Below are 23255 nucleotides of genomic sequence, written 5' to 3'. Positions count from 1 at the left end.
GGGATGATGGTACTCCCACTTCTAGCCCGCCTCTTTGGGGACTGGTTGCTTTCCTTTCCCTTTCTAGCAGCACTAGTTGCAAAGACCAGAAACAGGAACTAAAAATACCCAAGTGTGTAGGAACCACTCCTCCAGAGGAACGCAAGACTAGGGGAAAGCTTACGACGCGGAGCACGCCGGGAAACGGAGGACCAATCACGCCCGCGCGGAGCACGATGGGAATTGGAGTCCGACCAGCCCCGCGGGCGACCGCCATGGATAGGGGTGGAGGCTCGTGTGCGCAGGCGCACGACTCTTCCCAGGCAGCATGGCGGATGTAGCGCCTCAACCAAAAAGAAAGCGAGAACTGGAGGCAGAGGGGGCAGAAGCCCTCAGTACAAAGGAAAAAGAACCGGGCATTGGAAATGGCACATCTGCCTTTGTTAGCCTACCGTTCTCCGGCTTTAAAGTACAAAAAGTGCTGAGGGAGTCTGCGCGGGACAAAATCATTTTCCTGCATGGGAAGGTACCATTAAGCAGCTCAGGGTGGAGTCCTGGGAGCGGAGTTTTCCCGCTTCCCGGTGGGGAAATACCAGTCACTTCATTCGGGGAAGGTGGAGTGTGCCACTAAGATGCATGGGGCAACCAGCTTACTCTGGAATAATTTTGCCTTTCCAAGTATCTGTCAGATCAAAAACCACTTGTTAAATTCCCCAAGCCATGTGATTGGGTCCTTGTTTTACCCGACTCGGTCCTAAACTGTTAGCCTAGCTCCACATGCCTTGCACGCTCCTGCATGCCAGAGGCTGAGGGCAGGCTGGAGGGGATCCTTACCATTCCTGGTCTTCACGACTGCCGTGTTTGTGGAGCCAGATAAGCTGTCTGTCTGGTTGAAGCGAGTCAAGCCAATCTAAACTAGCCCAGAGGCTTAGCCAAGGGTAGAAATGTGGTTTCTTTAGGGCGAGGTTTCTTAAACTTTTTCCTCTTGTGATCCTTTTCATCTGACAAAAAATTTTTTCGAGGTAGGGTCTCACTCTAGCCCAGACTAACCCTCAGTTCACTGTATAGTCTCAAGCTGGACTTGGACTCACAGCGATTTTCCTACGTCTGCCTCCCTAGTGCTGGGATTAAAGGCGTGTGCTACCATGCCCAGCATGTCTGAAAATTTTTTTATATAGCACTGGGTATATAAATATATAAGATATGTATACATATCAAACATTTACTGGTAATGAGTCATAGAGAAATTTATTTTAAAACAATTCTTTGGTATCCTTATAATTTTACCACTTATTAAAGATGAAAACAAATTTGCATACTGTGAGATGAATGTGCTTATTTATGTTTAAAGAATTAAATTTTAGGGCCTGGAGGGATGGCTTAGTGGTTAAGGCACTTGCCTGCAAAGCCAAAGGACTCATGTTCGATTCCCCAGGACCTAGGTAACCAGATGCACAAGGTGGCACATGCATCTGGAGTTCATTTGTAGCTGTTGGAGATACTGGCACGCCCATATTCTCACTCCTCCGCCCCTGTCCCATCTGCCGCCCCCCCCATTGTCTCTCAAATAAAAAAAAACACACAAAACATTAAATTTTAGCCAGGTGTGGTGACTCATGCCTTTAGTCCTCATACTTGGGAGGCAGAGGTAGGAGGATCACTGTGAGTTCCAGGGCAGGCTGGGACTACGGGCTGAAGGCCAGTCAGCCTGGGCTAGAGTGAGACTCTACCTCAGGAAAAAAAAAAAAAAGGAATTAAATCTTGGCTGCATATTTGATACTTCAGGATGTTGAACATTTTCAGTGTTCCTCAGAGGTGACTGATAGTTTTTATGAAAGTTAGTGTCGAGAATGCTGCTTTGCATGAACAGTACAAAATGGCAAAAGTATGTTTAGGACTATTTTAGAAATGGAAAATTCTGCCCTAATCCCAAACCAAAATTCATTAAATGATTTAAAAAAAAAAAGTTGTAAGTAAGTAGTAACTCAAACAGCATTTATTTATTTATTTTGGTGTTTTGGTCTCCCTCTAGCCCAGGTTGACCTGGAATTTACTATGTAGTTTCAGGCTAGCCTTGAACTCATAGTGATCCTCCTACCTTGACTTCCTGAGTTCTGGGATTAAAGGCATGCAGCATCATTTCTGGCTATTTATTTATTTATATATTTGTGTATGTGGGGAGGGGGAACTTGTGGAGCAGAAGACAACTTCAAGGTGTCAGTGCTCCATCTTGGAGATCTCTTGCCCCTGCAAATGAACTGATAGGCTGCATGTTAACCTCAACTAGCTGGCTCATGAGTTTCAGATTTTTTTTGGATCTGCCTCCATTGTCACAGGTGCTTTGGAATCACAATTGTGTGTGCCACTTTGCATACTGCTTTATGTGGGTGTTGGGGAATTGAACCTGGACTGGTAGGCTCTGCAGGCATGTACTTTTAACTGCTGAGCCATCTATCTCAGCCTCTCAAAAAGCAATTTCTTTTTATATTTTATTATTTATATATTTATTTATTAAAGAGAGAGAAAGGGGCAGATATATATAGAGAAGGAATAGGTGCACCAGGGTCTCCAGCCACTGTAAACAAACTCCAGGTGCATGTGCCACCTTGTCCATCTGGTTTACATGGCTCCTGGGGAATTGAACCTGGATCCTTTGGCTTTGCTGACAAGTGCCTTAACCACTGAGCAATCTTTCCAGCCCTTAAACAGCAACATAATTTGAGGATATACTAATTGAGTACTTATTTACTGAAGAATGGCAGAAATAACATTAAAAGTCCCTGTTGTCTGTAATTGAGCCATTATATCTCTTTATGAGCAGAAAGCTTTGTATGTGCAGTAAAACCACCATGATTCATAACATACAGTAGTCTCAGATAGGGGCCAAGGTGTTTCAGGCAGCATTTGTTGGTATGATAGCATGTGCACTGCAAAGTGTACATATTTTGTGTTGTATCAAAGTCACAGTGAAATTGTATGATGCAACATAGGTGAGCACTGCCAGAAACACCTTGATTCATTATGCATTTGATTTTATTAAGTTACATTATCTAAATTCAGATATCTTCCTATCCCTTTGCATTTGATTTCTTTAAAAAGATATTTTTAAAGCTGGACATGGTGGCACACACCTTTAATCCCAGCACTCAGGAGGCAGAGGTAGGAGGACCACCATGAGTTTGAGGCCATCCTGAGACTACATAGTGAATTCCAGGTCAGCCTGGGCTAGAGTGAGACCCTACCTCAAAAAAACAAAAACAAACTAACAAACTGTGTGTGTGTGTGTGTGTGTGTGTGTATTTATTTGAGAGAGATTGGGAAAGATACAGACAGAAAGTGAGTATGGGCACTCCAGGGCATCTTGCCACTTCAAATGAACTCTAGATGTATGGTTCACTTTGTGCATCTGGCTTTTCTTTTTGTTGATTTTTTTGAGGCCTGAATATAATAACCACTTTATGTCTGAGAGACAACATTCCAAAGCATTCCTCCCTGTCCTTTGGCTTTTATATCCCTTCTGCAGCCTCTTCTGCTATAGTCCCTGAGCCATTAAAGGATGTGATAAAGATGTCTCATTAAGCCGGGAGTGATGGCGCATGCTTTAATCCCAGCACTCCGGAGGCAGAGATGGAGGGATTGCCATGAGTTTGAGGCCACCCTGAGACTACAGAGTGAGTGAATTCTAGGTCAGCCTGGGTTAGAATGAGACCCTACCTCAAAAAAAAAAAAAAAAAAAAAAAAGATGTCTCATTAAGTACTGAACACTCAGCAGCCTTTTCTCACACTCTGATGAGTTTTGGATCTCCCCAGCAGCCACCATCCTTTGAAAAGAGAGACTTCTGTAACCAAAAGTGAAAGCAGCACTAAGATATGTGTGTAAACATAAGTATTTAGAAGGTGATTTGTTGGGCACAATATATCTATGTAGCCAAACAACAGTAGTAATTTCCTCCATAGGGCTTGTGACCCTTCCAGCCATAGGCTTTTTTTTTTTTTTCTCGAGGTAGGGTCTCACTGTAGCCCAGGCTGACCTAGAATTCACTATGTAGTCTCAGGGTGGCCTCAAACTCACTGTGATCCTCCTACTCTGCCTCCCAAATGCTATGATTAAAGGCGTGTGCCACCATGCCCAGCCAGCCATAGGCTTTGACTATGTTTCCAGTCTCAGGCATGAATTCCTTCCCATGGAGCAGGTTTCAAATTGAAATAGAGAGCAATTGGTTACCCCCATAACAGACATGCCACTATTGCACTAGTGGGTGCATCTTGCCTGGGTGGCCAGTTGTATAGCTTGCAGGGACCACTGCTGGTTAAGACCACTGCATAAACCTATTACTGATTCTAAAATTTTCAGTATCCCCACACTAATTATGAAACCTTATATAAGGTTGCAAGCCACAGTTTAAGAAGCTGTACCCTAAGCCGGGTATGGTGGCACACGCCTTTAATCCCAGCACCTGGGGAGGAAGAGGTAGGATCACTGTGAGTTGAAGGCTAGCCTGAAACTACAGAGTAAGTTCCAGGTCAGCCTAGAGTAAGTCCCTGTCTTGAAAACAAAACAAAACAAAAGAAAAAGGTTGTATCCTAGAACTACTAGCAGGAGCTCACATCTTTGGGAAGGTCAGGATACCCACTCTTCCATGCCTCTTTGTGTCTCTTGTCTTTTACCAAGTTCTGGCTGATTTGTTTTGTTTGCTTTTCAAAGTAGGGTCTTGTTCTAGCCCAGGCTGACCTGGCACTTACCCCGTAGTCCCAGGCTGGCCTTGAACTCAGGATGATCCTCCTACCTCTGCCTCCCAAGCTCTGGGATTAAAACCACACCTAGCTGTGGTTGATTTTTAATACACTGTGTCATCAGTGTGCATCAGCTGCTGCTGATGTTATGCATGAGATCCTTCAAGCTAGGAGTCAGTGGGGAGACCCAGATTCTAGTTTCTGTTTAAACACTGACTATTCATCTAGACCTTGGTTTCTTCATCTTTTCTTCTAAACTGGGGAGAGTTTAGCAAGGAGGGGTCTTGTAAGCCTAAAGGAGAAAACAGCTGAGAAGCTTTGCATCTCTTGGAAGAAAGATATGAGAACTTTAACAAGAATTTGGGTTAAGATTTTTTTTTTTCCTGGGAGAGGAAACATGAACACTTTCTCAGAAGGAAGTCTACCAGGTGCTGGGATTTCAGAGGCTTTAGGAGCTTCTGTTTCTGCTCTCCTGGCTTCATCAGTGGCAGTGCTCCTGAACTTACTGATGGTGTCTCTCCCTGCAGGTGAATGAGGACTCTGGGGATGGGCATGGAGAAGATGCCGTTGTCATCTTAGAGAAGACACCATTTCAGTTGGAGCAGGTGGCAGAGCTCCTGACAGGAAGTCCTGAGCTTAAGTTGCAGTTCTCCAATGATGTCTACAGCACCTATCACCTGTTCCCTCCAAGACAACTGAGTGGTAAGCATGTGGTGGCTGAGGTGGTTGTATGTGGGTAGAATAAGTGAGAACCTGAGGACTGTGGTGAACAGGCTCTGTATCAAATCTGCACATTCTCATCCAGTAGCCTTAAGTGAAAGGGAGTACTTTTTCACACAGAGAACAGAGAATGTTGAGCCATCTCTGAAGACAAGTTTGGCTAGCAGAGCTATGTGTGTGCTACTGAGATCTAGTGAGTTGAGGACTAGGTATACTGTGAGAGATTCTACAATGCAGAAGACTGGCAGCTATAATGAAGAGCTGTCAGTAGTGCTAAGGTGGAGAATCCCTCCCTGAGGAAGTACTCTAAATAAATAAACACATTTAAATATTTTACTTTAAAAAAATTATTTGGGCTGGAGAGATGGCTTAGTGGTTAAGCACTTGCCTGTGAAGCCTAAGGACCCCGGTTCGAGGCTTGGTTCCCCAGGTCCCACGTTAGCCAGATACACAAGGGGGCGCACGCGTCTGGAGTTCGTTTGCAGAGGCTGGAAGCCCTGGCGCGCCTATTCTCTCTCTCTCCCTCCATCTGTCTTTCTCTCTATGTCTGTCACTCTCAAATAAATAAATAAAAAATGAACAAAAAAATTATTTATTTGAGAGACAGAGGAAAAGGAAGATGATAAAAAGAGAGGAAGAATGAACATGCCAAGTACTCTAGCCACTGCAAACAAACTCCAGATGCATGGACCACCATATGCATGTGGCTTATGTAGGTACTGGGGAATTAAACATGGATCCTTAGCCTTTTCAAGCAAGTGTCTTAAGTGCTAAGCCTTCTCTCCAGCTCTATAAACACATTTAAAACAACACTGTTGCAAGAGAACTTTACAAGTGAGGAAGCTGAAACTTTCATTTAAACCAAAACTGCTTTTTTAGAAACAGCTTCATGTAGCCCAAGCTGTCCTTCAAATTTGCTATGTAGCTAAGGATGAGCTTGTACTTTTTTGTGTTTGTAAATTTTTTATTGACATTTGTCACACATGTACATAATGTATTTTGTTCATTATCCTCTCTATTACTTTCTTAGTGCCACTCCCCCATATTCCTTTGACTTAACCCCTTCTTTTTTTAAACTTTTTATTAGATTTTCCATGATTATAAAAAAAATCCCATGGTAATCCCCTCCCCCACTTTCCCCTTTGAAATTCCATTCTCCATCATATTACCTCCCCATCTCAATCATTGTACTTACATATATACAATATCAACCTATTAAGTACCCTCCTCCCTTCCTTTCTCTTCCCTTTATGTCTCCTTTTTAACTTACTGTCCTCTGCTACTAAGAACCCCTTCTTTTTAAAAAAAGATATTTTTATTTAATTATTTGAGAGAGAGAGAGAGAGGTTGGGAAATGAAGACAGAGAGTGAATGTAGGCATGCCAGGGCCTCTTGCCTCTGCAAACAAACTCCAGAAGTATGTGATACTTTGTGCATCTGGCTTTATGTCAGTACTGGGGAATTGAAGCAAGGCCATTACACTTTGTAAGCAAGCACCTTTAACCATGGACACATCTCTCCAGCCCTGAACCCTTTCATCTTCCCAGCTAGTCCCTCTTTTTTAAAAGATTAAAAAGCAGTTTTTAACATCTTTTATTGATTTATTTATTTGAGAGCAAGAGAGGAAGAGGGAGGGAGGGAAGGAGAAAGAGAAAGAGGGAGAAAGAGAGTTAGCATGCCAGGGCATCCAGGCACTGCAAATAAACTCCAGATGCATGTACCATCTTGTGCATCTGGCTTATGTGGGTTCTAGGGAATTGAACCAGGGTCCTCTGGTTTTGCAGGCAACTGCTAAGCCATCTCTCCAGCCCTCTTTTTTTTTTGCCTTCACCATCCAAGATGACATGTTGATGGACCCAGTATTGTGCAAATAACAGTAGTCACAGTGAGGTTGTAAATGCAGTGGCTGCTTAGTATCCAGAAGACAGCATTCCAAAGCACTCCTCCCAATCCTTTAGTTCTTACATTCTTTTTTTAAATAAATATTTTCTATTGACAACTTCCATAATTGTAAACAATATCCCATGTTAATTCCCTCTCCCCCCACTTTCCCCTTCACAACTCTACTCTCCATCATATCCCTTCCCTATCTCAATCAGTCTTTCTTTTATTTTGATATCATCATCTTTTCTTCTTATTATGATGGTCTTGTGTAGGTAGTGTCAGGCACAGGAGGTCATGGATATCCAGGCCATTTTGTGTCTAGAGGAGCATGTTGTAAGGAATCCTACCTTTCCTTTGGCTCTTACATTCTCTCTATCACCTGTTCTGCAATGGACCCTGAGCCATGGAAAGTGTGATTGAGCTATTTCAGTGTTGAGCACTCCTCTGTCACTTCTTCTCAGCACCATGGTGCCTTCTGAGTCACCCAAGGTCACTGCCATCTGAAAAGAGAAGGTTCTCTAGCCAAAAGTGAGAGTAGCATTAATATATGGGTATGAACATTAAGAGAAATGCTTACTGGGTAGTTTGGTGAATATAGTATATACTTTTAGCCAGACAGCAGCAGATGTTACACTCCTCGGGCTCATTACTACCCCTGTTGTAGGTTTTCAGTATCAAGGATATATTCCCTCCCATGGAGCAGGCCTCCAGTCAAATTAGAGGGAGGTTGGTTTCCCCCATAACAGATGTACCACTATTGCATCCATTGGCTCATTTGGCCTGGCTGGCCAAATATAAGGCTTGCAGTATCCACTGTTGGGTATCCTTACTAGTGATTTCTTTCTCTCCCATTGGCCCGCATGCAGCATGCCTTTTTCCAGCTTTCTGTCAGCTGGTCTACATGGAGGAGGTTCTCAGCTCAGCTCCAGCAGGGTTTCTCAGTGACCCTACAGCCCAAGTATGTGGAGTCTTCAGCAATAGGGTCTTACCATCTATTCCTGGTGAGAAACAAAGGGCATTGGCAATGGCCTGTAATGTTTTGGGGGCATCAGGGACCTCCCTGGCCAACAACTTCATTATCTACTCATCATTTGAGGGACATCTAGGCTGGTTCCATTTCCTAGCTATTGTGAATAGAGCAGCAATAAACATGGTTGAGCAAGTACCTCTAAGGTAGTGAGATGAGTCCTTAGGATATATGTCTGTGAGTGCTATAGCTGGGTCATATGGTAGATCTATTTTTAGCTGTCTCAGGAACCTCCACACTGATTTTCACAATTGATGAGAGTAGGGTGTTGAAGTCACCCACTACAACTGTGTTTGGTGTTATCTGTGACCTTAGTTCTAATAGCATTTGTTTGATGAAGTTGGGAGCCCCTGTGTTTGGTGCATATATGTTTAGGATTGTAATGTTCTCCTGTTGGAGGGTGCCTTTAATCAATATAAAATGAACTTCCTTATCTTTCCTAACTAATGTTGGACTGAAGTCTACCTTGTCTGGTATTAGGATAGCTACCCCTGCTTGTTTTCTAGGCCCATTTGCTTGAAACACTGTTTTCCAACCTTTCACCCTAAGATAGTGTCCATCCTTTGTAGAAAGGTGAGTTTCTTGAAGGCAGCAAATTGAAGGATCTTACTTTTTAATTCAGTCTACAATCCTATGTCTTTTAGTTGGGGCATTGAGGCTGTTGATGTTAAGAGTTATTATTGAAAAGTGTGTATTTATTTTTGCCGTTTTTCTTGTTTTGTAGTTCTTCTGGTTTTACCTTTGCTTTCTTTTATTAACTAGTATTTGAGTATGGTTTGTTTTTTCCAGGTTCCTCATATGTGTGCTTTTGTTTCTCTTCAGCATGGAGGATTCTTTCAAGTATTTTCCGTAGAACTGGTTTTGTCTTCAAATACTCCTTTAGTCTGCTTTTGTTGTGGAATGTCCATATTTCTCCATCTATTTGAATGGATAGCTTTGCAGGATAAAGTAACCTTGGTTGACAGTTGTTATCTTTCAGAACTTGGAATTCAACATTCCAAGCCCTTCTGTCTTTGAAAGTTGTGTAATCTGCTGTGATCTTGATAGACTTGCCTTTGTATGTGACTTGATTTTTCTGTCTAACTGCTTTCAATATATTTTCTTTGGTTTGTATGTTTGGTAGCTTACTTATAATACGGCAAGGAGAGGTTCTTTCCAGGTTTTGTCTTTTTGGTGTCCTAAAAGCTTCCTGTATATGCACTGGCATCTCTTTCCCAATTTGGGGGAAGTTTTCTTCTGTGATTTTGTTGAAAATGCCTACTATGCCTTTGGAGTGAAATTCTTCTCCTTCTGCTAAACCCTGAATTTTTATGTTGGATCTTTTCATAGTGTCTCAAATGTCTTGAAATTCCCAATCATACTTTCCTATTAGTTTGTCTTTCTCTCTGATGGACTGTATTAGATATGCCACCTGGTCTTCTGATTTAGATATTCTATCCTTTTCTTCATCCATTTTACTGGTCAGATTTTCTACAGAGTTTTATATTTCATTAACTGTGTTCTTCATTGCTAGACATTCTGACCGGTTTTTCTCTATTATTTCATTTTCCTTATTTATGTCTTTTATTGACCTCCTCATTAAATTGGTTTCCTGTGTCATCTTTGATTCCTTTGCTTTCCGCTTTCATTCCTTTGGTATCCTCCCTGATTTTTTGTTTGTTTGTTTGTTTTTTGAGGTAGGGTCTCACTCTAGTCCAGGTTGACCTGAAATCACTCTGCATTCTCAGGGTGGCCTCAAAATCATGGCGATCCTCCTATCTCTGCCTCCCAAGTGCTGGGATTAAAGGCGTGCACCACCACGTCCGGCTCCTACCTGATTTTTTTGAATATATTTATAATCATTCTTTTGAAATCTTTCTAAGGCATTTTCTCTAACTCAGTCTCACTGGAGGTCATTTATGATGCATTAATACTTTTTGTGGGTTTGTATTGTCTTGATTTTTTGTGTTTCTTGTGTTATAGTACATATTTTTGCATCTTGGATTAATTTAATGCTTGCATTTTCCAATTAGCTGTAGTATTATTAGATGTATCAATCAATGTTATATATCTTCTGGGTAGGAGCTTAAGGTGCTAGGTGTGTCTCTTAAGACTCAGAGTAACTACAAAAGTACACCTAGATGTTAGGTGTGCCTGCTATGAAAGTATTCAAGAAGGCTGAGTGGAGCAAAATACAGGCACATTCTAAAATTTACCTAAACATTGTACACATTCAATGAAAACAGCACAGAGTATTTATGCAAAAGTAGGTATTATGACTACCATATCCTCAAACAAAGTCACAGTCCCTTAGGGTGTGTGTTGCACCACACCCTTTATCCTGTCAACTAGGGGGCTAAGATTTCTGGTCTATTGAGGGTTCCAGGTCAGCTTGTGACTATGTGAGACCCTTCCCTGGCGTAATCCCAGTTATGTTTTGGGATGATTTTGGTCTCAATTATGCTGTGCTCCTGCTTGAGTCCTCGCAGTCATCTTCTTCATGAGCTGCTCCTCCATTCTTCCCTGCCATCCTCCCTTTACATTTCTTGAGTTTGTGAGGAGCTCTGGTATGAGTGGAGAGTCTCTTCACCTGACTCCTGTGGCTCAGGCTGAGCCTTATGGCTGGAGCCATGCGGAACTGGTGCCACCGCTGCTGGAGCCGCTTCTGCCTGCTTCTCTGGGCTCTAGACGCTCTGGATCTCTTCTACTTCTCTGCTGCAGTTGGTAATTTCTTATATACCTCACTTTTTAGTAGAAGAGTGTATTTTGCTGGTTTGTTTTGTTTGTTTGTTTTTGGCTTTTCCCCTAGGCTGCTTTGGAGTGGTTCCTAAACCTCCATCTTACACGGAAGCCTCCTACCCTCTTAACATTCTTTCTGCCACCTCTTCTGCAGTGTTCCCTGAGTCTTGGCAGATGTGATAGACATATATCATTTGATGCTGAGCACATAACTCATTTCTTTTCAGTCCTTTGATGAGTCTTAACTCTCATCAGTAGTCACTACCATCTACAAAAAGAAGCTTCCCTGACCAAAAGTTAGAGCAGTTCAAATCTGTGGGCATAAGCATAAATATTTAGAGGGAGTTTAATGAGCACAACATACCTATTTAGCCCAGCAACAGTAGTAGCATCTCCACTAGGATTGTGATCTTTCCAGCCATAGGCTTATGGTTTGGTTTTCAGTCCTAGGTATGAATTCTCCCCTGTGAAGTGGGCCTCAAATCCAATCAGAGAACAGTTGATCACCCCCATAACAATCATACCATTGTTGTACCACTGCTCACATTTTGCTTGGCTAGTCACTTGTGTAACTCATAGAGTCCACTGCTGATTAAGACAGTTGATGACTTTTCTCCCCCAGCAGCCTGTATAGCACTTTCCGGCACTATGACAGCTAGCCAGCAGGGATGAGGCTTCTAGCTTAGTACCAACTAGATTTCTCAAGTGTCCTGAAACCAACCCATGTGCTGTCTTCAGCAATAATGACCTTGAAATTCTGATCCTCCTGCCTTCCCCTCCTAAGTGCTGGGCTTACAGGCATCACCCCTCCCAGCTTATGTGATTATGATAAAGATTGAATTCAGGACTTTGTGCATGCTAGGCAGGTTCTCTGCCAACTGAGCTGTACTTTCAGCCTAAACTGAGGTTTTAAAAGGCTAAATAGGGCTGGAGAGATGGCTTTGTGATTAAGGTGCTTGTCTATGAAACCTAAGGACCCAGGTTCAACTCCCCAGAGCCCACAGAAGCCAGATGCACGAGGTCACACATGCACACAAAGTGGCACACATGTCTGGAGTTCATTTGCAGTTGCTAGAGGCCCTGGTGTACCAATTCTCTCTCATAAAAAAATAAATAAAATATTTTACAAAAAGGCTAAATAACCAGTCCAAAATCAAATAGCAGTAGATAGAAAGAAAATGAAGTCTTTCAGTAGACTGAGATTTTATCCCATTCATACCATGGGTCATGCAGTGTATTGGTGATATTCAGGTAGTCACTTCCCTGAAGGAACAAACCTCCTTCCCTCCATCTCTCCCTCCCTCCCTCTCTCTCTCTCTCTCTCTCTTTCTTTCTTTTCTTCCCTCCCTCCCTCCCTCCTTCCTTCTGCTCCCCTCGCTTTCCCTTCCCTCTTTCTTTCTTTCTTTCTTTCTTTCTTTCTTTCTTTCTTTCTTTCTTTCTTTCTTTCTTTCTTGTGTTTGCTATTTGGCTTTACATTATAAAAATACATAACTTAAATACATATGACACTGTATACAAGACATAGACAACTGGTAGACTTAACATTTTCAGCTATTTCAACAGAAAACAAATATGTAAATACCATGTAAGAACACAGTGTTTGCTGATTAACTCTGCATTCACAGTCAGAGGGGAGAATGCCCAGGGAGCAATCAATGCTGAAAGCTAATCCACAGTGTCCAGCTTTCCAACAAGTCATCCTACTTACGGCCTCTGTTGTTCTGCTTAGTATTGCACTGCTTATTAGACACAGTCTCACTTATCTGCATCACAAGTGGGAGCCTTTGTCATCTCCAGAATGGTTAGTGGAAGAAAAAAAATCGATGTCCAAGGGGTACTGTGTCTTAAAATTGTGCTCAGTACCAAGAGAAGTATGAATTACTCTTTGTTCTGCAAAGCTTGCAATTAAAGTTCAGTTTGTAGCTCTGTCATACAGCTAAATTTATTTTCAAAAGTTAAAAAAAAAAATGCTGGTAGACTTACAGTGAGCTCCATGGGACGCAGGGTAAGTGGCCTCCCCCAGCCTACCAAGCTGAGCTGTAAGAGCAGTGTCACCATAATGGCAATAGGCATGTGCCTCCTCCTAACTAACTTGAGATGGAAATTCTTCCCTCTCCTTTGGTGACTATCACCATTCTGGGAAGAACAAGTCACTTCTTCCTTGATGCTCTGGTGAGCTTTTGGCCATCTAGCTGCCTTACTTATGGATCATTTCCCCAGCCTTTATTTTAATACTTTATTGACAACTTCCAATTATAAACAATAAACCATGGTAATTCCCCAATCCCACTTTCCCCTTTGCAACTCCACTCTCCATCATAGCCCTCCCCCCTCTCAGTCTCTTTTATTTTTATGTCATCAACTTTTCCTCCTATTATGACAGTCTTGTGCAGGTAGTGCCAGGCACTGCGAGGTCATGGATATCCAGGCCATTTTGTGTCTGGAAGAGTACATTATAAGGAGTCCTGCCCTTCTTTTGGCTCTTCCATTCTTTCTGCCACCTCTTCCCCAATGGACCCTGAGCCTTGGAAGATGTGATAAGGGAGGCCAGGTGTGATGGCACACACCTTTAATCCCAGCACTCGGGAGGCAGTGGTAGGGGGATCACCATGAGTTTGAGGCCACTCTGAGACTACATAGTGTATCCCAGGTCAGCCTGGGCTAGAGCAAGACCCTACCTCAAAAAAATTAAAAAACTAAAAAGAAAAAAAAAAAAAAAGAAGGCATAATACAGATGTTTCAGTACTGAGCAATCCTCTGTCACGTCTTCTTAGCACTATGGTGCCTTCTGAGTCATCCCAAAGTCACCACCATCTGAAAAACAAGCTTCTCTAACCAAAAGTGAGAGTAGCATTAATATATAGGTGTGAACATTAAGAGGAGTGCTTACCAGGCAGTTTGGTGAGCATAGTATATACATTTAGCCAAACACCAGCAGATGTAACATCCCTAGGGCTCATGATTTCCCCTGTCATAGGTTTTCAGTATCAGGCATGTATTCCCTCCTGTGAAGTGGGCCTCCAATCCATTTACAGAGCCATTGGTTTCCCCTATAACAGATGTGCCACTATTGCACCTTTTGGCTCATTTGTCCTGGACGACCAAATTTAAGGCTTGCAGTGTCCACTGACGAGTATCTTCACTGGTGGTTCTTCTCTCTTCCATAGAATTGCATGCAGTGTAGCTTTTCCTAGATTTCTGTCAGCTAGTTTACACAGCTAGTTTTCAGCTAAGCTCCAGCAGGATTTCTAGTGACCTTGCAGCCCAAGTATGTTCAGCAATAGGGTCTTACCATCTATTCCTGGTAGGAAACCAAGAGCTTTGGCAATGGCCTGTAATGTTTTGGGTGTATCAGGACCCTCCCTGGCCAAGAACTCACTGGAAGATATCCCATCCCTGACACTGAAAATTTTCTAGTAACAATGTATGGCTTCTGGGTGTGCCATTGTCCAGAAAAGTAGGTTTCCATATGACTTATTCATACCCTCTTAGATTTTGATTAGCCCTTCCTCCACCTTTAACTTACTCAATCTCTTCCCCTGACCTCACTTAGGCCTATCCATCCCAATAATCTGTTCTTCTACAATACCATCCTCTTAAGTCCCCTCTCCTCCTTTCTGTTCCCTTTGTATCTCCTTTCTAGCTTACTGGCCTCTGCTACTGAGTTTTATTCCAACTCACATACAAGTCCAAATATTTGTAGGTAGGATACACATATGAGAGAGATCATGTGGCACTTGGCTTTCTGGGCCTGGTTACCTCACTAAGTATAATCCTGTCCAGATCCGTCCATTTCCCGGCAAATTTCATAATTTCATTTTTCTTTACCACTGAATATAGAACTCCATTGTATAAATGTACCACGTCTTCCTTATCCACTCATCAGTTGAGGGACATCTAGGCTGGTTCCATTTCCTAGCTATTGTGAATACAGCAGCAATAAACATGGTTGAGCAAATATTTCTAAGGTAGTAAGACGAGGATATATGTCTAGGAGTGGTATAGCTGGGTCATATTGTAAATCTGGTTTTAGCTGTTTAAGGAATCTCCACACTGATTTCCACAATGGCTATACCAGATTGCATTCCCAACAATAGTTTAGAAGGAGGAACCCCCTTTCTGGTTGGAGAGAAAAGGCATGATCAAGCAGGATGGGCTTGAAGAAGGCAGAATCTCATGTTTACCATCAGAGATTTGTTTTTGATTGAAAGGAGTTCTTTAGTTATCAAAAGAAGACAACTCCATGCCCAAATTGAAGCATCCATTTTTTTTTTTTTTTTCCAGATGGCAAGATTTTATAGGCAGCTTTGCTGGAAGCATGAGGGTGATGAATTGACCTTAATGATTTCCAACCAGGAAATTCTGGGATCTGTTTTGGAGCACATGACAGTTTTGTCACGTTCTTGTGTGTTCCTATTTGCCCTTCAACATTTAAGAACAGTTTGACTGCTGACATCCTGTCTTTTTGATAGTGTTTTCCATAGCCCATTAAAAAAGGGGGCTATTGTTCTTTGAAACTATATGTGAGCATTTGATGTGAGACAAGCAAATCTTTCAGAACAGAGACAAGAGCCAGTTTCTTTGGTTCAAGTCAACGGAAATGGAAAGCTTTGTTTATTTTCTTAGGCCCTGCTGACATTTAAGCAAATGCATTCCTTGACACAGGGTGTCAGGAGCGTAATAGAAGGCATTGTAGCCAAACAGCTTGGAATGACCCCTAAACTATAGGCTATAGGCCCATTATTTTGCTGCATACCCTTTCTCTCACCCTCCTCAATCCTTCCATTACCTACCCTCAGTGATCTACTGTAGGGATCAACCCTGTGGAATTCTATCAAGTGCTTTTTAACCACTAATTCAACCCTGTGGAATTCATAAAGTTTCCTAATGATTTTATTTTTGTTGTACTTCCATGGTACTGACTACACACAAGTGGTAGAGGTCGTTGTTGCGCTTGCTCTCTCGCTCTCTCTCTCTCTCTCTCTCTTTCTCTCATTTTAGTTTTTCAGGGTAGGGTCTCACCCTGGCCCAGGCTGTCTATATATAGTACATAGTTTCAGGCTGGCCTTGAACTCAGGGCAATCCGTCTACTTCTGCCTCCCAAGTGCCACCATGCCTGTCTGTCTGTCTTCCTTTTTTTTTTTTTTTTGAGTAAGTATCTGGCTGTAGCCCAGGCTGGCCTTGAACTCAGCCTCTGGAGTACTGAGATTACAGGCATTACGGATATGAGCCACCACACCCAGCTGAATGGCCTCTTTCTGTTTATTTTTCTTCTAAGATGAGCACTGGAAGAGGTAGTTGGTCATTGGCTCTTCTCCAGCTAGCTACACATGTCTGTATAACCCTTTCCCAAGACCGCCTGCATCCATCTTGGAGTTTCTGGTGGGAGCTCTTTCTCTGCCTTCTTAGCACACATGCCATGTTTTGTGTGCTTGCCTTCCCTATCCAGATGAGGCCTGTTGATTTGGAAGTCATAACAGTTGGCTTCAGGATATGGTCTGAGTTTCTCCTCTGCTTAGTGATATACCGTGATCCTGGGTGAGTTTGTAGATCAGGGTTGGCAGACTTCTTTATGAAGAACTAGACTTTATGAGGCACAAATGGTCAGGTTTCTTGTCCTTTCTCCTCTTCCTCTAACCCTGTCAACATAAATAGACCCCTCCTAGTTTGCTGGTTGTTCCTCAGGCAGCAGGTCAGGTATGGCCTGCTGATCATGCTTTGTCAGCCTGTAGTCCGGATGTTTGCCTCTGAGAATGTGATCTGTGAGCAGAAGTGTGCATACCACCTAGGAACTTCTCAGAAACAGAATCTCATGTCCACTCCAGAATGCAGAATAAGAGCCTGCATTTTAGCCCAGATTCCCCTGTAAGTCATGTACACATTACACTTCGAAAGACATTGTCCTTTAGAAGACCATATGGAGGTGGCAGGATCACCATGAGTTTGGAGCCAGCCTGGAGCTACAGGGTGAGTTCTAGGTCAGTCTGAGCTAGAGTGAGACCCTGCCTTGAAAAAAAAATAAGCAAACAAATGAACAACAACAAAAAAAGACAATATGTTACTGGTGATGCTTACTTTTCTTTTTAAGTCTCCTTATCCTTTCCAGGAACTGTCAGCTTATATTAAACACTTACTCTACAGTTTCATAGTTCTCACAGGTAAAATCTATAAATCCAGTGTAAAGTGTATTCAGAAATACCGAGCACATACTAAATTAGTAGTAGCTGCTATTATTGTCTGGGGTGCTAGGCCTTGTGCTTAGTACCATAGCTTTAGAGATGGCTAAGATGCTATGTCTGCCTTCAGGCTTGTTTGAAGAGGGCCAGAGATATTTATAAAGAAACAGATATATAGATATATGAGTACTACCCATCAACTGTCTGGAGTCTTTATTTTTTTAATTTTAATTTAATTTATTATTTTTTTTTTTTTGGTTTTTTGAGGTAGGGTCTCACTCTAGCTCAGGCTGACCTGGCATTCACTATGTAGTCTCAGGGTGACCTTGAACACATGGCATTTCTCCTACCTCTGTCTCCCGAGTACTAGGATTAAAGATATGTACCATCATGCTTGGCATGGAGTCCTTTCTACCTAGACAGAAATTATGGTTAGTGTTGCAGTCAGGTTCATGTTGCTGGCAGAAAACACCTGTGCAAGAGCAGCTTGTGGGGGAAAAAAAGTTTTATTTGAAAGCTGGGCGTGGTGGCACACACCTTTAATTCCAGCACTCGGGTGGCAGAGCTAGGAGGATTGACATGAGTTTGAGGTCACCCTGAGACTACATAGTGAATTCCAGGTCAGCCTGAGCTAGAGTGAGACTCTACCCCAAAAAAACAAACAAAAAAAAAATTTAAAAAAATTTGGGCTTATAGACTCAAAGGGAAGTTCCATGATGGCAGGGGAAATGATGACATGAGCAGAGGGTGGACATTACCTCCTGGGCAACACTAGATGGAAAACAGCAACAGGAGAGAGTGCCAAACACTGGTAAGAGGAAGCTGGCTATAACACCCATAAGCCTGTCCCCAATAATACACTGCCTCTAAGAGGTATTAATTCCCAAATCTCCCATCAGCTGGGAACCCAACATTCAGAACACCTAAATTTATGGTGGTCAAGTGCTTGTGTAAGCACAAGGCCCTAGGTTCAATCCCTACTACTACAAAAAGAAAAAGAAATCAAATTGTGGGTGGGCAAGAAGAAACTTTCCAAGTGCTGGTCTCTATATCCCTCAGTATTGAGAGTGGTAGCAGTGGTAGCAGGCATGTAGGTGTATTGTCATCTCTCACACGCTAGCGTTACAGCACTTACGCCGGCCTCAGGTATAGCGTTTAGCTCTTGTGTTGACCCAGGAAGTTGGGATGCCTTGGTTCTGTACAGCAGCCAGTGTTTCAGCTCTTCCATAGACCTAGGAAGTCAGCTCTTAACATCAGCCAGTGTTGCAGCTTTTGGGCTACACTGTGAGATGTTGGTTCTAATGACTTGACAACTCCCTGGAGCTGTTCCAGTGTCCAAGGCTTGCAATTTCTCCTCTCTGGCTCCTTACAGTTTCTTCTTCTCCCCGTCGTCTCTACTTGCACCACCCATCTTCCTGCTCTGGCTGCTCTGAGGTTTTCAGCTGCATCTTCAGCTGTCAGGAGCCAGCTGCCTTGTTGCTTTTGCAGCTTTGCCTGCAGCCTGCTCAGCTGTTGTTCGGCCTCTGCTGCTTTGTTCTGTGTATTGATTGCCAGTTTAGTCCACACTAACGTAGGCAAGTTCAGTGAGTTCGAGGCTATCCTGGGCTACAGAGTGCGGTCCAGGTCAGCCAAGGCTAGAGTGAGACCCAGCCTTAAAAGGCAAAACAAAAAGAAATTGTTATCACTAGCAGCAATTTTAACAGATTTCAACACTTAACATTAATAACTGATCCATCTGTTGATTTTCTTTTTCCCGTGGTCAAGGCCCTCCATAGCCACAAGGTGGCAGCATTACCAAAGTAGTACTGCTGCTGGCTCCTTGCCCTCCAGGGCCTTCTAGGGCCTCTGTTTCCCCATTCCACTTTCAGAGTCACAGCTCAATGCTGCCACCAGAGGTTCCTTAAAGTGCAGTTCTTACAACCTTTGGCCTCTGTGTCCATGCAATTTCCCTTTAGAATTTTTCTGCTTGTCTGGCTCCTTCTCCAGCCTTCTTTTCCAGAATTTTACTTGGCATGGGGAGGGGAATATGGAAGGGAGAGCTATTGCCCCTTATTTCTGGGCTGGCCACTCTCCTGGACTCAGCACAAGTCCTGTGCTTGATTGATTTCTTTTGGTATTTCTCCAGTCACTGGTCAATTTCTTCTCCAAGTCTGAACGATGTTCAGTCTCTTTTATCATTTATTCCCTCCAGATTCTTGGCCAAGCACACAGGCTGCTCCTATGAGCCATTCATGGCTCACCAGCCCCATGGCACAGTGGAGGAATCATGGGCTTTGGGAATTAGACATGTCTAGGTTCTGCCCAAGCTCTAACACTATCCTAATGGTGTTCATTTGACAGCAACCTGCTATTTCCGAGTTTCAGTATAGTGCAGGGTAGAGAGTAAGCCTGGTGGGAGGGGCTAGGGAGATAAAGCTCTTGCCAACATAAGCATGAATACATGAGTTCAGTCTCCCAGCACCCACGTAAATGCCAGATGGGCATGGCAGCCTGCCTATAATCCAAGCATTCAGTAAGTGGAGAAGGTGAGAAGGAGTAAGGGGACCCTGGGGGCAAGTTGGCCAGCTAGAGGAGCTGAAATGGCAAGCCCTGAGTTTACCTGAGATCCCAGGTTTCAGTAAATTAAGTAGAGAGTGATCAAGGATGGTACCTGAAGTCAGCCCTTGGCCTCCACATGTATGTGCATGCACACCTCCACACATGTGCAGCCACATACATACACACATGAATACATACCACACACACACATGCAAAAAAGAGAGTAACCCTCCAGTCATACAGACCTGGCTTAGAGTTCTGGCTCAACCATTTGTCAAAGAGAAGACTTGGGGCATTTCTTTATTCACTTAACAGTGGTGAAGTGCCTGCTCTCCGCCATCAGCTCTAGTGGCTGCTGGCTATATATTTGTGAGTGGAGCAGATACTAGCTCTGTCTTTGGAGTTTTGGAGGGAAGGCAGGTAGCAAAAGAAACAGTCTCAGTGGACATGAGCAAGCAAGGAGTTGCCACACTGGGTGTGCAGTGGGCTGTGCTGCAGAGGTGATGCCCAGGAGAAACTTGAAGGCTGAGAAGGAACAGCTCTGGGGAGGTGTGGAAAAACGTTCTAGGCTGAGAGAATGGCATGTGGACTGGAGAGGAGAGAAGAGCAGAAAGAGTGTCGTCGTGTGCGGAACATTAGTGAGTTCAGTGGCTGAGATGCGGGCTGTAGATGAAGTTGGAGAAGCGACTTTAGTTATGTTCTCTGCTAAGCTGGGTTAGTGACCCACTACATCTCAATATATCTCAGTTACAAAATAGATGAGGAAGTATTTTGCAGCAATTTTTAGTCTCTAGCCTCAGTGAGAAGTACATTTTATGTTGTAATCCAGTGTACATAAATAAATACACAGGAATATAAGTGAAGCTGAAGTTTCACAAAGCAAAATGACTTTATGGTATACTATCCAGGATTTTCTAGTTTTGCTTCCTTTTGGAAATGCTGGTGTTAACCTCCTAAGTTGGTGTCATGAGTTATAACCCACTGAGGTAAAGCTCCTAAAGTGCTTATCACTGGAGCTCGCCTGTGGGACACAGCATAGAGAGGATTGCTGTGTTATCTCTTACTATGCCCGGCCTGGCCATGGTAGGTGTGGTTTCTTCCTTCTGTTGCCAGGTGGCTAATGTGAGGTGCCACTGGCCAGCCTGACAGCATCCGTTGTGTTCAGGGATGTCATCCTGTGTCTTCCAGGCCTAGCAAGCCTGTGCTGGCTTCTGCTGCCCTGGCTTTCAGGCCTGTGGTCTGTTAATGGAGCCCTTTCACTGAGAGCTCTCTGTTCCATCTCACCTGGAGAAGGGGGAGGTAGTTGGGGAGAGGTGTGGCTCTGAAATCCAGACTACCTTCTTAGAAAGGCCAATTGTTTTGCCTGCCTTTAAGCACTGGGTGGAATCTCAAGTTTAAAGGAGACAGAGATCTGTAAGAAAGGCCAACAAGGCAGGGGCAGAGGGATCCTGGACTTGCCTTGTCTTTGTCTTTCTGTGGTCAAGAGCACCTAGTACTTTGGCCACACAGGTTTAGGCTCTGTGCTCTTTACAGAGGCAAAATCCAAAACTCTGGAGGGAGTGGGGAGAACTTGTTTGGGAAAAACATTTTGAAAGACGAATTATTTTCAGAAGAGTTTCCCTGGCAGCTCTGTTCATGATAGGAAAAAAGCAGAAGCAATCAAATAAAGGTAGAAATGATAGTAAGCTGAGGTATACTGCTACAATAGGCTACCTCCCTTGACAGTGAGTATGAACCACAGCTGCATGCATCAGCCGAGAACAAATCTTACCAGGTAAGGCAAGAAAGCAGGACAGGAATGCACACAGTGTGATTCCAGTAATTCAAATGAGCATCTCTAGACACTGTGCTGCTTAGGCATATGTGTGTAGTAAGGCTACAAGGACACAAAGCACATGATTAACCCCCAAGCAGAAATGTGACTTTCCTTGATGGAGTAGGACAGTGAAGTTTTGGTAATGTTGTTTCTTGGAACTGCATTCAGAGTGTGGGTATTAATTTTTTTTTTTTAAGTTTTATGTGCTACATACTATATATGTGTGAGTGTATACATATATGTGTATACACACATGCCCTTGTTTTATATGCATGGTATACTTCCCAACTCATAGTTAAGAAAAACTGTCCAATCCTTAGCTGAATTAAAAAAAATTGCCCACAAATTTGAAGAGTTTTGTCTTCATTCTCAAGTTTGGTTTTTAGCCACTGTTGTTGAAAGTGAAAGTGTTTGGTTTTAGCCTCTTCCTGCATTTTGGGCATTAGCAGATGTCTGTTTTTGTATGACTCCTCCTCTGTGGGACAAGATAATAGCTAGGCCAGACTCTCTTATCCCAAATAGATAAGGGAGACCCATGCTGTGCTGAAAGGTACCCCAAGCTGAAGCTGGCCCTAACAGAGAAGAACAGTGTGGTAGGTCCTGCAGCTGTGTGGAACATAACTGTGTGCACCTCTCTAGCACAGACTGGCACAGGCCTCCCAACCCACCCCCTGTGTTCTTTTCAGCGGCCCTCTCGGTGCATCTGAGCCAAGGGACAAGAGTTTTCTGAACAGTGGCCAGCAGGGAATGTATTGGCAGACAGGTCTCAGCCAGAACATGAAGAGTGCTCTGATCATCTATCTAATGGGAGAGATACTGAAACCTTACTAGTATTGCAGGTAATTCCAGAGAAAGCCTGGGAATTGCCACCCCTCAGTTTGTCAGAATCAGGTAGCTAACTAATTCACCTAAGGAGATTTCTTTTTCATATGAGATCATAAAATGGATGGAGATATAAGAAAATGTCAGGTTTTATAAGTAAATAGCTCTTAACTAAGATTTTTTACATCAGAATTGCTTAATAAGCTTTGTCAAGTACTGGATCTGGTTCTAGTGAATTATAGTCTCTGGGGGACTCTGTCAGGGAATCTGTCAGAGTTCTATCAGCAATTACCTGGTCACATAATCAAACAGCACCAGCTTATAACGGGCAGGAGCAGACTCTCATACTATTCTGCCCCACCCTGGCACTGCTTCCCAGAAGTGGACACCGTTTAAGAATGTTACCGGGTGTGGTGACGCACACTGTTAATCCCAACATTCAGGAGGCAGAGATAGGAGGATTGCTGTGAGTTTGAGACTAGTCTGGGACTACAGAGTGAGTTCCAGGTCAGTTTGGGCTACAGTGAGGCCCTACCTGCAAAAAAAAATTACAAAGTAAGGGGCTTAGAGAGATGGCTTAGCGATTAAGGTGCTTGCCTGCAAAGCATAAGGACCCAGATCCCACATAAACCGTATGCGCAAGGTGGCACATATGTCTGGACTTTGTTTGCCGTGGCTAAAGGCCCTGGCACGCCCATTCTCTCTGTCTAACAAATAATTTTTTAAAAAGAATGTTACTGGGAAGCCAGGTATGGTAGTTCACACCTACACTCCCAGCACTTGGGAGGCAGGAGTATTGCCATGAGGCAGAGGCAGTCTGTGCTACTTAGTGACATAACGA

General features: G+C 43.3%; 1 protein-coding gene across 1 annotated transcript in view; it reads left to right on the top strand.

Annotated features, from left to right (window-relative positions):
* Window positions 1-274: 274 nt before the first annotated feature.
* Dcps (decapping enzyme, scavenger) overlaps window positions 275-23255 on the top strand; it is a 79567-nt gene continuing 56586 nt past the window's right edge. Inside the window, exons 1-2 of the mRNA XM_004665470.2 lie at window positions 275-505; window positions 5241-5415. Coding sequence (XP_004665527.1) covers window positions 308-505; window positions 5241-5415 — 373 coding nt within the window. The 5' untranslated portion in view covers window positions 275-307. The remainder of the gene's footprint in view (window positions 506-5240; window positions 5416-23255) is intronic.

Source organism: Jaculus jaculus, chromosome 3 (genome assembly GCF_020740685.1).
Source record: "Jaculus jaculus isolate mJacJac1 chromosome 3, mJacJac1.mat.Y.cur, whole genome shotgun sequence".
Classification (NCBI taxonomy): domain Eukaryota; kingdom Metazoa; phylum Chordata; class Mammalia; order Rodentia; family Dipodidae; genus Jaculus; species Jaculus jaculus.
Note: the sequence above shows the minus strand (reverse complement) of the source record. Positions and strands in the feature narration are given on the sequence as shown.